The sequence below is a fragment of the Oreochromis niloticus genome, linkage group LG3, assembly GCF_001858045.2.
Source record: "Oreochromis niloticus isolate F11D_XX linkage group LG3, O_niloticus_UMD_NMBU, whole genome shotgun sequence".
Classification (NCBI taxonomy): Eukaryota; Metazoa; Chordata; class Actinopteri; order Cichliformes; family Cichlidae; genus Oreochromis; species Oreochromis niloticus.
Window position 1 is genome coordinate 84,103,969 of NC_031967.2, and position 14,643 is coordinate 84,118,611.

Below are 14,643 nucleotides of genomic sequence, written 5' to 3' on the forward strand. Positions count from 1 at the left end.
GCATGAAGTGTGTTTTCTGGATACACTGCTGCTTTTTCAGCATTCAAAGATTGATGGCACCGTGTCAGAGCTGGCTATGAATTTCAGACGGATCAGGCCTTAACTTAACAACAAAGTTATCAATAGTTCTTTTCATCTTTTCTTATTACCCACAGCTACATCCACTTCTCTCAGGCCTAGGCTGCTCACTAGGGCTGGGTATCATCACTGATTTCTATAATCCATTCGATTCCGGTTCTTAAAGTCCTGATTCGATTCAATTTAGCCTCAGACAGTCAGAAATATTATAATCATCAGAATTGTGAACATCACAGCAGATGCCTTTGTGTGAAAGTAACTGAGAATAAAACACAGAAAAACATGAAGGAGACTTTTCTGACCTGACTTTTTATAGCAGATAACCTTAAAAATATTCTGTAATTTTGCATAATTTTAAAAAGTTTAAATTTCTTCAGTATTGAACAGCAGAAATTAGGCTTTCTTGTCCGAGGTCATTTAAGTGAAAAAAAAGAAAGAAAGGAAAAAGACAGCGGCCGACAGCGCTGTAAACAACGGTAGACTGGTGGGTAATGAAAAATGCAGAAAACAGAAATTTGAGACGGGAAACTGTTCTTCAAGTACACACAGAGAGCTGTGTATGAAGTGTGATTTTTATCGTGGTGGAAGCAAAACAGCAAAAGTCAGAGGGAATTGATGACGACATTGATCAAATGTGAAGCTACTTCTTTTGCTGCTGGCTCGGCGAATTTTGGTTGGAGAGAGACAAAACCTGCAGCTCAGAATTAGCGCAAAAAAGACGTAAACACAGCGCGGACGGTGGGCTCAGTGAGCTCCGACAGCGTGTCCGTCTACGGGCCGTGGGGTGAGAAAGCCAAGAAAGACAAAGCTGATTCTGATGCGTCGGGTCTGCTCTGTGTTTACGTCTTTGTGTGGAATCCGTTAATGAATCGATATGGCTTTATTCAAGCTACTCACCTCCCTCTTCCACCTGCACTTTCAACTGGACCACGGCCAATCAGAGAGGTCCCGCCCCTGACTATCTCTGATTGGTTTAGTCCACGATAGGGGAATAATGTGTGTCTGTTGTTGACCACACGGAGAGTTGCAGACATTGTTTGTTTTGTTTTTTGTGTTACCCGAACAGTTGGTCGCACCGGTGCGACCAAATATTTTTTTTAGTCGCACCACTGAAAAATTTGGTCGCACTCTAGAGCCCTGGAGTTACAAGAAAACTCGTGAACATGTGGATGAAGGCCGAAGTACCTGCAGCCATATGGCGTTATTTCAGTGCCACTATTCTGAGCGCACGTAAAAAAATATTGCAAGTGCAAGTGTTGCATTTTGAGGAGAAATTTATTTTGAGCGTACAAAAGCTGAATTTGAGTGAACAAAATTCATTGCTGCGTGCAAAAAATGTATTTCAGTGTTTGCGCTTATCCATATACACACACACACACACACACACACACAATAGCACCCCCTCTCGCTCAGTTTTTTTCATTTGCGCTTGCTCGCAATGTGTTGCTTGCGCTCACAACATTCTCTGCTGCAAGCACTCAACTCTCTGTACACCGTTATAAGTGTGCCACAAAACCAACCAATCACAGACTTGGTTTCAAAAATTCTGATTGGCTCTTACGGTCTCCAATCAGCTCACTAGCTGCTGCATTCCGGAAACAGTCCGAAATGTAGCTAAATCCAGCTAAACTCAATTAAACCCCAATTTGCGGATAATATCTTTAATTATTTTATTTTAAAATATATTATTTGTTAAGACTATCGTTGTTGTAGTATAATGTAGTTGCATTATACAACCATGCCAACTGACTCTCCAAATTATATTTGAGTAGCTCTCTTTTATGTCGTCGAATACTGAACAGCAGCACGAAAACAACATGTCCCGGCCACATGTAAGTAATATAAAATCATTTTGTACATTATTATTCGCTTGATAACTGACATTAGCTAATTTTCAAACTATGCAAACTTGCAAAATGATGTACCTCATGTAGTTCGTTTTATGGGTTGTTTATTTTTGTCTGAGATACGTCATTTCATTGTATTTTTCTAACTACTTGTCCATGTTTGCTGCTTTTAACAGGACATACTGAGACAGCAAATGATGCATAGACTCCTCTCTAAACTGGAAGCTGCTTTAAACCAACAACCACTAAATCTGGATTATTTGGAGTTCTTGACTCGTCATGAGCTTGTTCTGTTTGAATCTTTCTCTCAGCAAATAGGTGGTCTGTCAGAGATTACAGAGGCTCTACAAAATGTTCATCATCTGGTTCAGTGTGAAATTAACATCACCTCTGTGGGAATTATTGAACTGGAAACAGAAGTTGGTCTGGGACCTGGCCACCCCAAAATCGTACTAGAGAGGGAAAAACTGAAGAACTTGTTGGACACTCAGCTGCCAGTCAGCTGCATCGCTAAATGTCTTGGTGTTTCAAGAAGAACAATCTTCAGGAGGATGCAAGAATTTGACTCGTCTGTGAGAGGAACATACAGCACAATGAATGACCAAGAGCTAGACAACATCATATCGGCTATCAAAAATCAGATGCCAAATGCTGGCTATCGAATGGTTCAAGGACATTTGGTTTCTATGGGTCTCCGTGTTCAGTGGTGGAGAATGATGGCCTCCATGCATCGAGTTGATGCTGTTGGGATCTTCACACGGATCACAGAACTAGGCTGTGTTGTGTGAAGAAGCTACTCGGTGCGAGGCCCTCTCTCCCTTGTCCACATAGACACAAATCACAAGCTAATAAGGTAAAATACCCACTTATATAGCTCTAATAAAAGTTGGGCAGAAAGATGCACGTTATACTTTAAATCTGTTTTAATCAACCTTATCTGATAGGTCTTTCAGTGTGTTTATAATATTTTCAAAAGCACTTCATAGAGTAATATTAAGTAAAAGGATTACAGGATGTGTAACAAAAGCAGTAATATTGTTAATTGTAAATTTTCTTGAGCAATTATTTACACTTTGTGTATCGATATTTTCCATGATAACAAGCCTATCAACACATAATATGGTAAGTACTCCTGAAAACTTTAAAAAAAATCATGACAAGGGAACTAAAATATTAAGTCTCATTGAACTTATCCACTTTCACATATAAAAATGTTGGTATTATTTTCAGCACACCTGACAAGTGTCCAGTTTAAATCAGTGGCAAGTTTGCATACTGAAAAATGTATTTTCAATGTCTTACATGTTCTGCAAATCAAGCCTTAGTGAGATTGTTTTCCCTCTGAAACAGGTACAATGTTGTGATCTTTGGTGGAGTGGATGGCTACTCAAGGAAGGTAAAATTTAAACTGTTATGTAGAATATTTGGTAGTTTTGAAATGACAGCTGTATTAGGTTATTTTTTTTATGAACATCAATTATTCAGCAAGCCAACATAGTGGACGATTTGCAATTTAAAAAAAAAAAAAAATTATAATCAGTTCTTTACAAAAAAAAGGTTCAACTAAAAGGCCATTTTTATTTTTTGATAAGTACTACCAATATTGATGTATAGACTACTCAAGCTTTGAATTATGGTTTTGAACATAGAACCGTACAATGTTCCTTGAACACTTATTATGGATTATTATATGCATTATTAACTGAAAAACTATACATGATCTGAAACCAGATCTTTAATTTTCCATTTGTTTTTACTGCAGGTCCTGTACTTGGATGCAGCAACTAACAACAGGGCAAAAACTGCATTCTCATTTTTCCTGAGATCAGCCCAGCTTCACGGCTTGCCATCAAGGTTTAATGCCCTGATCAAATTTATATGCTAGCAACAAGTTTCATTAAAGACAACTTCCTTAAAAATGTATTTTTATCATAGGGTTAGGGCAGATCAAGGAGTAGAAAACCTGGACATTGCACATTTCAGGTTTGCCACAAGAGGAACAGGGAGAGCGAGTTTCATATCTGGAAAGAGTGTCCACAATCAGAGGTTAGTCTTTTGATGTTTTTTTTTTTTATATTATTATTGACTGCATGGGTAGATTGTTGTAGCAGTTCTGATATTGATTTAAAGCATATAATGCCATAAATCCAAATTCAAATGTATTTACAGAGTAGAACGACTTTGGCGTGATGTCTGGATTGCAGTCACTAGCAAGTACCATGATGTTCTTCACTCACTTGAGGAGGATGGCCTGCTTGACATTTCAGATGTCATTCATCTCTTTGGTGTCCACTACATCTTTGTCCCTCGACTCCGAGCAGATCTTGTCACCTTTGTTGGAGGATGGAATAATCATCCCCTCAGGACAGAAGGTGGTCTCACTCCTGAACAGCTCTGGTGTATAGGACATCTACAAGAGCTGGACGAGGGCGAGAGACTTGAGGTACCAGATCATAATTTTTTGCTCTTCTGAAACTCTGCTCTTCTGAAATTAACATATTAAACACTTGTGGCACATCTGCGAGATGCTTCTGGTGATTTTAAACATTCTTGCCTATCAATTACCACTAATGTAAATCACAGTAAGAAGAACATGAAAACAAAGGCATTCTTTTTAAATTGTTGTATTTATTGGAAAAAACGCTTACACAAAATAACATTACTCCCAAAAGTACCTATTCTGGAATAATGACTATTATATATGTTTGTGGATTTGAAGGAGCTTCAGGATCCAGGCATTGACTGGGAGAGTGCTGTACTGCAAGAAGAATCTAACAGCACAGTTGTGGTTCCTGAAATTGAATGCCCACTGGATGAGGAAACCCTGGAGGGACTTCAGAGAACAATTAATCCCTTGGAACATTCAGAATCTTACGGTCGTGACCTGTATATACAATTCTTGCTACTGGTGTCAAACCAACAGTGACACTTAAGATGGACGTGAAAGTCAACGCTCTTTTGTTCTCAAATACTGGATTTCTTTGCTGAAAGATTACAGATTACAATTCAGATTACAAGTAGACAATCAAACAAAGCACTTGCTTAATATCTATCAACGTAGGACTCTACACAAAGTTTTGAAGTCTTATCATTTTCATGAAACAGCTACGAACATCTTAACAGCTAATGTTTAGAAACATTTTTACTCATTTAGTTTCCAAATTACAAGACAACAATGTGTTAAACACTGTGGAATCCACCACCATATCTAACTGCTGCACTCATTATGGTTTTAAACATTGTGTACGTGTCCAGATGCTGCACTGGAAAAGTCACAGTACAAGTGCATGCACTCACAACTGGGTAACAAATTGAGTGATCTCCCAGCCGCTCCTTACATTCGTGGTCAAACTTGCATGTTATTTTGAAATGTCTCTTTTCATCAGGAAGGATGGGAACATATTAATTATTATTAACATGAAAATCTAAACTTAGAAAAGTAACTTGTGGAGTTCTGCAAGGATCTGTTTTGGGACCTAAGTTATTTTTACTTTATATAAATGATATTTGTACAGCTAGTGATATTTTAAAATATGTGATGTTTGCTGATGATACAAACTTATTTTGCTCTGGAAAAGACATAAAGAAATTACTGAAAACAGTGGAAACAGAACTCATGAAGTTAAATAGATGGTTTGTATTTAATAAACTATCATTGAATGAAAGTAAAACAAAATTTATGTTGTTTGGAGGTAGTAAAAGTAATATTATAGTAAAATTGAATTTAAATAATGTTGAAATTGAAAGAGTATATGAGACAAAATTTTTAGGAGTAATTATTGATGATAAACTTTGTTGGAAGCCCCACATAGAATATGTGAAACGGAAATTATCCAAGTCTATTTCTATTCTTTATAAAACAAAAGATTTTTTGAATAAGAACTATCTTTATTTATTGTATACTTCCCTTTGCCTTATATGACCTACTGTGTAGAAATTTGGGGGAACACTTACAAAACATATTTGGATTCAATATTTAAATTGCAAAAAAGAGCTATTAGAATAATAAATAAAGTTGGATATAGGGAGTCCACCAACCAGTTTTTTGTAGGATCATCTATGTTAAAATTCATGGACATTATATATTCTAAAACTTTAGAAATGATATATCGTGTGATGAAAAAGAATGTTCCAATTTGTATTTTAAGTATGTTTCAACTAAGAGATGGAAAATATGATTTGAGGGGGTCTTATAAGTTTGAAATGCCTAAAGTGAGAACCAATGTTAAGTATAGATGTGTGTCAGTTTTGGGACTTAAATTATGGAATGGACTTAATGATGAACTGAAGATGTGTTTTTCTTTGTCATTTTTCAGGAGGATTTTAAAAATTTGTATTATACAAGGTTATAGAAATTTGGTTTGTTAAAAATTTTTTGTGATGGTTTAAATTTTTTTTTTGATTTATCATTGTTTTCTTTTCAAACTGTTATACAACTTATTTATCAATGCTATTTATTTTCTTGGTTAAGGATTTGATTATTTCTATGGGGGTAAGGGATAGGATAAGTATAAGCCACAAGGCTTCAGCCTATTCCTTTTTCGGTTACTATTTGAGTGCTTTTATGTAAAATTATAATTTGTTGTGTTGTTGTTGACTGAAATAAATTTCAATTCATTCATTCATTCATTCAACATGGGACTGGCCGGTCATCCACTGGAGCACATGCTGGACAGCAAGAGACTCTGATTTTTCACCACCTGCACCGCCTGTGTTTCCATCTGTGATGTTTGAAAATGTTTCTGAAGTCTTTTCTAAATAAAAAGCAATCTGGATTACAATGTTTTAAATTAACAACTAAGAATACTTCCTAGTGCCCTGTATGTTAAAGCAAAAATATTTAACAGATGCATACGGTATATATACACAATACTATAGGTATATACAGCTAATACTATATAGTACCTGATGCTTCAATCTCCTGCAAGAAATCTTGCAAAAAATTTATGATCTTCCTCTCAGTTCTCTCCCTAGATGTCCCCTTTTCACTGAAATGTGGTTGGCAGCTCATCATAATGAAATCAGCGTCTGGCTGTAAATAAGGAAATAAAGTAGATTATATTATAGATATATTGTTCATTCAAAACTAATAAATAAATACAGGATAACTACAGTACAGGTAAGTGGACTGTCTTCGGATCAGACTGAAGCTGCTATGTTAATACTTACTTTGAGGATTTTCCCAGGAACAAACAAACTGTGGCAAGCTTCAGGATTTACAGCCATCAGGTTCACAAGACCATACAGTTCCATGCCCTTTCTGAGCTGCTGTAGCATTGGAATCAGTCTTGTTGTAGAGTGTAAGACAATGGCACTTAAAGAAAACAAAACAAAATGAAAAACTAGTTGGGGATGGGTTAATGATCTCTCTGACTTTTTCTCGCTTACCGTATCATGCTTTCCTTACTATCCATCTTTATCTGGTTTGTGTATCCACAGGTGACAATTTCATCAGCCCACAACATCAGAGACTGTATGTCTGCTGCATCTTCAACCTGGAAATGTATAATGTGAAAGAGGAAATACAGCAGGTTAAAAGTGTTTAAAAACACCATACTCATAATATATCATGTGCCAGAGCTAAACCAGGTGCTCACTTTGCTGATGAGCAGGGAAGATTCCACATCTGCAACATCCTCCTTAGACAGACAGCTGAAATCAACCTCTCCTGAGCAGAGGAAATTGTAGCACCATTCTTTGAAAAAGGCAGGAGATGGGCCTCCTTGGGCGAGGCTGACTGCAATTATTTCACCAACAGTTTGTTAAGGGTTCGAAATTGGTAGAGAGTACAAAACCAAGACAGTCCAGAAGGTTTGGGTCAAGCGATCTTTTATTGAAGTACACGCGCGGGAAGACAGTCACTGCACACATCAGCAAGAGTCTTCGCCAAAATTATACTTCAGATTGCTTTTATAGCATCAGGGTATTATGACGCCCCTTCTAGCGTTTACAAGCACATAATTTGCATGTACAGAACATTCATGTATTTTAAGAATTAACTGCAACATAGAGGTTCCTCTTTTTGGCATCTTCTTCCAAAAAAGGCAATGAACTCAGGCCTCTGTGGTCTCCAGGGGCTGGTCCTCTCCACGCGTCACCTGTTGTCAAGAAAGCTCCAGTGCAGCATGTTAACTGAATACATTCAGGCCTATGCTTAAGTCTGGTTCTAAGTTATATGTAATATATATATGTGATTTGTAAGCATGTGTGCTATCTTTCTTAAGCTCCCGGCTTCTTAACCAATGGGTCACCCAGACATTCACGCTGGATGAAGCTTGAGACCTTTATTACCTGGGAAAGCTTCAACTCCTTATGAGCACATAACTGCAATGTGTATAAAGACATAACAATGTATAAATGGTTATGACTGCACCTGTGAAAGATTAATATGGTGTCAGTATGTTTAAATGTCTCAAGGCCATCTTAAAGCTATATGCAGTATAATTAATGCTATGGCAAGGCTATGAAATATATTGTAGCCATGAAGCAATTTTCCTTTATCCTCACAAGTTTTGTGAAGACAAATGATTATAATTCATTTTCAGGTAACATTTACAAAAATATCGGATGCGTATTAAATGTAATACACAAAGCTCGTATGTAACCAACCTGAAGTTTTCATTATCAAGATCGGTCAGAGAATACTTGGGGTTTTTGCCCTTGTTCTCAGGTCCTTCAAAGAATCTGCTTTCAATACCTGAAATCATGTCTTTCATACAAAAAATATCCGCATTTTTAAGTTATCCATTATTTTTTGACACTAGGACAAAACAGGTAATAGGCAACTCACCACTCAAAAACTCTTTCCTAAGTGCTCCTGTATCCACGCCTGCCTCTCCAATGAAAACCACCCTAAGAACACTGGTGGGAGATGCAGATTTTTTTCTCTGCCACTGGAGAATACCTCTGTCTGGAAGGTCTTCTCTGTCCACACACAACTTAAATTCTGTTGTGGTGTCGACTTGTTGTTCAAGGCAACGCAATACATCTTCCACGCTTAACAAAAACAGGGTAGAAAACATCCTAAGTTCTCAAAGAAAAATAATCATCTTTAGATTAAAAGAGGCTACCACATTAAACTTGATTAGAACTTATCGCAGCATGTTCTGTGCAACAATCTTTAACCATAATTTAAAGTAGTGTGATCATAAAATGTTTTATATGAAATTAAAACCCAGCTATTGTTTAAAAGATCTTACACATAATTTTAACAAATGGTTCTGCATAATAATGTGTATATGAACTATAATAGAGCAAAGATTACCTGTCTGTTGTGCATACTGAAGTTTGAGTTGGTGTGCATGTAGTTTGGTCATTTTCTTCAGGCACCATGCATTGAAAGCTGTTGACGAAACAAAGTAAAAAAAAAAAATACATATGTTTGCGTGGACTGTTACTGATTAACATTTTTTCATAAATGGCTGAAAAAAGATTACCTATCCCCACACAGACTTGCGTGGACTGTGATCTCATCTTCAGGAAAGTCCTTAGTGCATATTGGACAAATAACCTACAATTTCAAAAAGGGGGTACATGTTATGCATAGTGGGAAAAAGATCATTACCGATACAAAATTTATTGTAGTTACTATGGTTTTTAGTAATTTGCTAGGTTTACCTTGCATTTGCTTTTCACAATGCATAACTCAGATTCCTGCAGAATTAAAAAACAGTAATTGTGATACTATATTATTTAATTAAAATTGCTCATTTTGACTTCATCAGAATTGTCTCACCTCATCATCAGTCTCATCAGGAGAGAATTTTCCTTTGCACGTATTGATGTGTACTGCAAGCATCTGCAGAGGCATAACTTCATTACACTGGTAACATAACTTCTTTGGCATCTTTGAAAAGTGCTGTGAGTCGGGAGGTAGAGGAGATGTGTCTAATGTTTCCTGAAGAGGTACAATGTAAAAAGTGGATTTGCCACCTCCTGACACAGCTTTCAGTGTTTTGACAGAATATCCTTCTGTTTCAGGTGGAATTACAGTGAGCTTTCGTCGACCACTGCCACCTTTATTGACAGAAAGATAGCACATACAATCAAGCAGCAAAAGTATCAACTACATAATTCTAATGCAGTATGAGCACGCAAGAATGCCAAAAACACACATAAAAACTGAATTTACAACAAACCTGTTGCCTTATGCAAGAGCCATCCTCCACAAAGATATTCCATTTTTGGAAAGGTTTCTTCCAGAAGTCTTGAAATCTTAGTTAAAAACACAGTTAAGCAGAATGGAACACTAAATGGACTGTGGCATATGATTCAGGCTAAATGCGTCTGCCAATGACTTATTTTAATACTGACTATACAAACTTACCTCTGCATGGTCACCATCTTCTGGAAGAGACACGGTTTGTCTCCCCATGCCAGCTTGTAGGAGTTCAAGCTCCTCAGCTGGCAAAGGAGTGTAGGATGTGTTTTTTGACAGCAAATAAAAACTGAGGCCTGTGGTCTTACTGCCTGCCTTGACAAGCTGTTTAGTAGATGTAAAACATCTCTTTTTACCACGGCTCAAGTTTGATTTGAAATGTCCTGGAAATGATCTGTGGGATGAAAATGCATGAGTTTAAAAAAATGCAGTGTTGCATAACATAAGGGTTATTGTTTAATAAAGTTATTAAATATGACATCAGTCCTTAATAGCACATTTTAATTTAGAAATCAATGTTGATAAATTGATAAACCAAATAACTGTAACAGAAAAGATTGCAAAACGTTTAGAAAAAAAAAACCACACACACAAAAAGCTAACACCTTGTCATCTCTTGCTGGATAGTCAGAGTTCTAGGCTCCGGCTGCCCACTCTCTGTTGGCCTCCCTGAAGGATTTGTGGATATGTTGTTAAGCAGCAAAGACACCAGATTTCTTACTGCTGACTCAACTGCACCATTACCCTAAAAAGCATGATTGGGATACACTGCCTCAGTAAGACAACTATGCTGGTAATTACCCATTAGGCTAGCTTAAACTCTACAGCTGCATCTGTAACTACAATTTCACGGCATATTAAACAGAAAGGACAGCAAATTACTAAATTCACACACAAAAAAATTAAACTCACCTGATACTGTGGTGTAGTATTATTGGAGCCATTATTTGATTCTGCCATCTCTTCTTTGGCTGCAGAGTAAATCAAAAATGCCTCTATCTGCAAGAAGCGAGGCTGAGTGGACAGTGTTTCCGGTGTCCGGAATGCAGCAGCTAGCGAGCTGATTGGAGACCGTAAGAGCCAATCAGAATTTTTGAAACCAAGTCTGTGATTGGTTGGTTTTGTGGCACACTTATAACGGTGTACAGAGAGTTGAGCGCTTGCAGCAGAGAATATTGTGAGGGCAAGCAACACATTGCGAGCAAGCGCAAATGAAAAAAACTGAGCGAGAGGGGGTGCTATTGTGTGTGTGTGTGTGTGTGTGTGTATATGGATAAGCGCAAACACTGAAATATATTTTTTGCACGCAGCAATGAATTTTGTTCACTCAAATTCAGCTTTTGTACGCTCAAAATAAATTTCTCCTCAAAATGCAACACTTGCACTTGCAATATTTTTTTACGTGCGCTCAGAATAGTGGCACTGAAATAACGCCATACAGCCAGGCTGTCCAGGCAGACTGTCGGGGAACTTTCAGTAAAGTTGAAAGAACTGGGAACTTACACACCAATCCAGTTTAACCGCAGGCCAAGGGAGTAATCAGAGTAATCAGAAACTGATAGATGGAAAGCAGCAGAGCTTCAATACTTTATGTTGTGTGCAGGGCCTGTGCTTAGGAACAGCATACCAGTAGAGTTCTATGATAACTTTGTTTTCTGTTGCATCTGCTGCTGTTTAAATCTAAATCCCCCACCTGTCACCTTGACCCTCTGTTATGACCCTCTGAGGCTGAAGCATCATTAACGTGCATGATCCACAAGCTTCAACTAGGATGTATAAATGTGTGCAGTGATGTGTGTGAAGCCTTTGAGGACTCACGGTGTTATTAGCTGTTAATGAAAAACAGCTTCAGACGTTCAGTTATACGAAGCTGTGAAGGGCTGTCAGCAGGTAATGGCTCAGGTCACAGCCCACCTGTGTGATGTCACTGAACACCTGTGTACCAGTGTGAGCGCTGCTTCAGCCTCTGCAGTCGTGATGTGTTTATAGGACATCAGACAATCCTGCGTCCATGGACAGAAGTCAAACAGTGTTTAGTCTTGGTCACAGGTCCTCTGATGTTCACACAGAGTCACACGCTCAGTCTGAGGAAACTTTGTGTTAACATGTTTCTGTTCTTATAAAAACAGCTGATGATTTTACAGAAACATGATGCAAACATGAGAATGAACAAATGATTTTTATTAACAGACACTGTTTATTTTTCACTTTGCATGACGTCATCAACACTGTGACACCAGGGGGCGCTCATCACCAGCTGAAGAAGTGTGCAGTGATAATGGGGGGAGACGCAGTATTGTGTGTACTACAGTTGCACTGTGGGTACTGCAGTAATGACACCTGGTCACGTCAATCAGAGGTCAATAAAATCAATACTGAATCAGTAACTTTGCTTTTCTCTGGTCCCTCCCCAGTCGGACCAGGAGTGACATGTTTAGCTGCATGTTCTCCTCTCAGGGTACCAGGTGGGGATGGTGGAGGAGACAGAGGGGGAGGAGTCTGTCCTGTGGCCCTTTAAAACCACACCTGACCTTCCTCAGGACGTCACAGTGGAGTGGACACTCACTGAACCCAAACCCATGAAGGTCCATGAGAGTGGAAACAATCAGCCAGATAAACAGGACCAGGATTACAGAGGTCGCACAGAGACCACTTCAGTCTGACCCTGAAAGACCTCCACCTCACTGACAGTGGAGTCTACACCTGCACCATCAGCAGTAAGGATGGATACGTCCTGCTGCAGAAAGGAGTGACTCTCAATGTTAAAGGTCAGTAAACACATCACAGGTCTCAGTGAATGCTGCATCAACAGCAGCTCCACCCTCCTCCTCCTCCTCTACAGGAGAAACTTTCTGTTTTTCCATATAATCTATGATTATTGTTCCCACGGTGACACACACAGCATCATGACCTGAACAACATGATCCCTGATCTGATGTTATAATCCTGTTTTTACATGTGTGTCAGTTTTGGCTGGCGGTCATATGTCCCTTCCAATAACACGACGCGAGACTGGAAGAAAATGTATCCATGGACTGGAAAACTTTATTAAAGAAGACACATGTTAACATAGCACAACACCAACTGAAAGCAAAATGGCTTCACTTATACTCTAAAAACTAAACTAAACCAGTAAACTCTACAAGACATGCTGTGTAAGTAAACAAACAACAACAGTTTGGTCTGCATTTATTCAAAGATCATATCCCACAGGCTTAGTTTAGAGGCTCCACACTGTCTGCACTGTATATAGTGAAGTCTGCAAGTTTTTGAACAGTGAAATTAGTTTTGTGGCCAAATTATTCTGCAGATCATCAGAATAAGTTATTGGCCATGTTTGCAGAGCCCTTTTAAAAAATATTCTTTCATGACATTATCGTGTGTGAGGTGGTGGTCAGAGCTATCCAGACTGACCAGGGGGAAACTGAATGTAAGAAAAACATGTTTTAATAAAGTAAATAAGTTGTTCTAAAGAATCTGATTGTTTGCTTGCAGGACACCAGCCGAGATGAGTCCTCCGTCACAGAAGTATTTATATATTTTCTATTTCTATTGTATATATTAATCAGCATCTGTGGGTGGACAGCAAAAAATTTCATTGCACAGAGAAATGGCTTTTCTCTTGTGACACATGACAATAAACACTTTGAATCTTGAATCTTTGAATCTTGAAGACGGTCACCTGCAGGTCAAAGGTCATTGCATGTCCAACCCACATCCGCTGCCACTAAGTTAAAGACTTTCTTCTGCACTTACATTTGACCACCTCGATCTATGACAGTCATTCAGGCAGTGATGCCTGGACTGGAAACCTTACTAAGCATACTGTTTTGCATTTCAAAATAATCGTTGGGCTTATTTTGATGCCATTACAGGAACTGCTGTGAATTCTTCTTTTTGAATCATTACTTAGTTAAGTTGTGGAAACTAATGAGGTTGTACGTTCATGTTGGGAGAAGAGAGCCAGAATCATCTTATTATCACAGTATATAAGCTGTACGACTGTTTCAGGCTGATCCTTGGTGTGAGGCAGACTGTTGTCACACTGGGATCCTGTAAACTTGTCGTTTCACCTGATGAAGGAAATCTTTTAAAATCTTTTTCTCCTGAATTCCTTCTGAAAACATTTGAACACAACAAATCGGTGACCCGACGTGATTTTTGGGTTGGAAAGGAGAAAAGGAGGATTGGAGAGGCTCCTGACGGAGCTGCTGTCAGACGCCAGAAGTGGAGGAAACTGATTCAACCTCACAGAAGGCCTTCAAAATAAAGGTAAGCAGAGCCTGTTATATCAAAAGCTGCAAAATTGGCCATAAACCAAATTAAAATGTGAGCGGTGAGAGGTTACAGTGTTTATATGATAAGACACATGTTTAATACATAAATTTGGAATTACAAGTTGGTAAGAAGGTTTTTAACAAAGGTTTAAATTAAGCCTGAAGTTTAAAGGTGAAAGAAATTTCAAGGTTTATCAAGGCTAACATGGAAATAGGTCAAAGGTTAAGATTAAGGATTAAGATGAATCAGAAAATTATGTAATGAAATGAAACTATGAGATAA

General features: G+C 38.2%; 2 protein-coding genes and 1 long non-coding RNA gene across 6 annotated transcripts; 2 read left to right on the plus strand and 1 right to left on the minus strand.

Moving 5' to 3' along the window:
* The first annotated feature begins 1,647 nt into the window (after positions 1–1,647).
* LOC112846401 (uncharacterized) lies at positions 1,648–2,295 on the plus strand. The gene is made up of 2 exons (XR_003219330.1): positions 1,648–1,910; positions 2,102–2,295. It is a non-coding gene; the product is annotated as an uncharacterized LOC112846401 (long non-coding RNA).
* Positions 2,296–2,518: 223 nt separating this feature from the next.
* LOC109199614 (uncharacterized) lies at positions 2,519–5,310 on the plus strand. The gene is made up of 7 exons (XM_019354939.2): positions 2,519–2,631; positions 2,719–2,778; positions 3,276–3,321; positions 3,688–3,779; positions 3,861–3,971; positions 4,095–4,368; positions 4,645–5,310. Exons 1-7 carry the CDS (start codon positions 2,519–2,521, stop codon positions 4,849–4,851), a joined length of 903 nt encoding a protein of 300 aa, XP_019210484.1. The 3' UTR covers positions 4,852–5,310.
* Positions 5,311–6,830: 1,520 nt separating this feature from the next.
* LOC109194494 (uncharacterized) lies at positions 6,831–11,231 on the minus strand. Of its 4 annotated transcripts, none has more exons than XM_019354945.2 (13): positions 10,996–11,231; positions 10,689–10,828; positions 10,252–10,477; positions 10,064–10,139; positions 9,661–9,941; positions 9,543–9,578; positions 9,362–9,435; positions 9,190–9,267; positions 8,716–8,921; positions 7,523–8,634; positions 7,314–7,420; positions 7,095–7,239; positions 6,831–6,957 (listed from the first exon to the last, which is right to left on the minus strand). In XM_019354945.2, exons 1-10 carry the CDS (start codon positions 11,041–11,043, stop codon positions 8,429–8,431), a joined length of 1,371 nt encoding a protein of 456 aa, XP_019210490.1. In that variant the 5' UTR covers positions 11,044–11,231; the 3' UTR covers positions 6,831–6,957; positions 7,095–7,239; positions 7,314–7,420; positions 7,523–8,428. The 4 variants fall into 4 exon arrangements, with proteins under 4 accessions (XP_019210490.1, XP_019210493.1, XP_019210491.1 ...); XM_019354948.2 differs by having other exon boundaries at positions 10,689–10,752; positions 10,996–11,229; XM_019354946.2 differs by lacking the exon at positions 7,095–7,239.
* Positions 11,232–14,643: the final 3,412 nt, after the last annotated feature.

Coding starts and splice junctions, on each gene's coding strand:
- LOC109199614 (XM_019354939.2), top strand. CDS start 2,519: ATGAATGACCAAGAGCTAGACAACATCATATCGGCTATCAAAAATCAG. Junction 2,632..2,718: donor ATGGGTCTCCGTGTTCAGTG/GTGGAGAATGAT, acceptor TGTGTGAAGAAG/CTACTCGGTGCGAGGCCCTC. Junction 3,972..4,094: donor AAGAGTGTCCACAATCAGAG/GTTAGTCTTTTG, acceptor ATGTATTTACAG/AGTAGAACGACTTTGGCGTG.
- LOC109194494 (XM_019354946.2), bottom strand. CDS start 11,043: ATGGCAGAATCAAATAATGGCTCCAATAATACTACACCACAGTATCAG. Junction 9,942..10,063: donor GCTCTTGCATAAGGCAACAG/GTTTGTTGTAAA, acceptor CTGTCAATAAAG/GTGGCAGTGGTCGACGAAAG. Junction 9,436..9,542: donor TTGTGAAAAGCAAATGCAAG/GTAAACCTAGCA, acceptor TTGAAATTGTAG/GTTATTTGTCCAATATGCAC.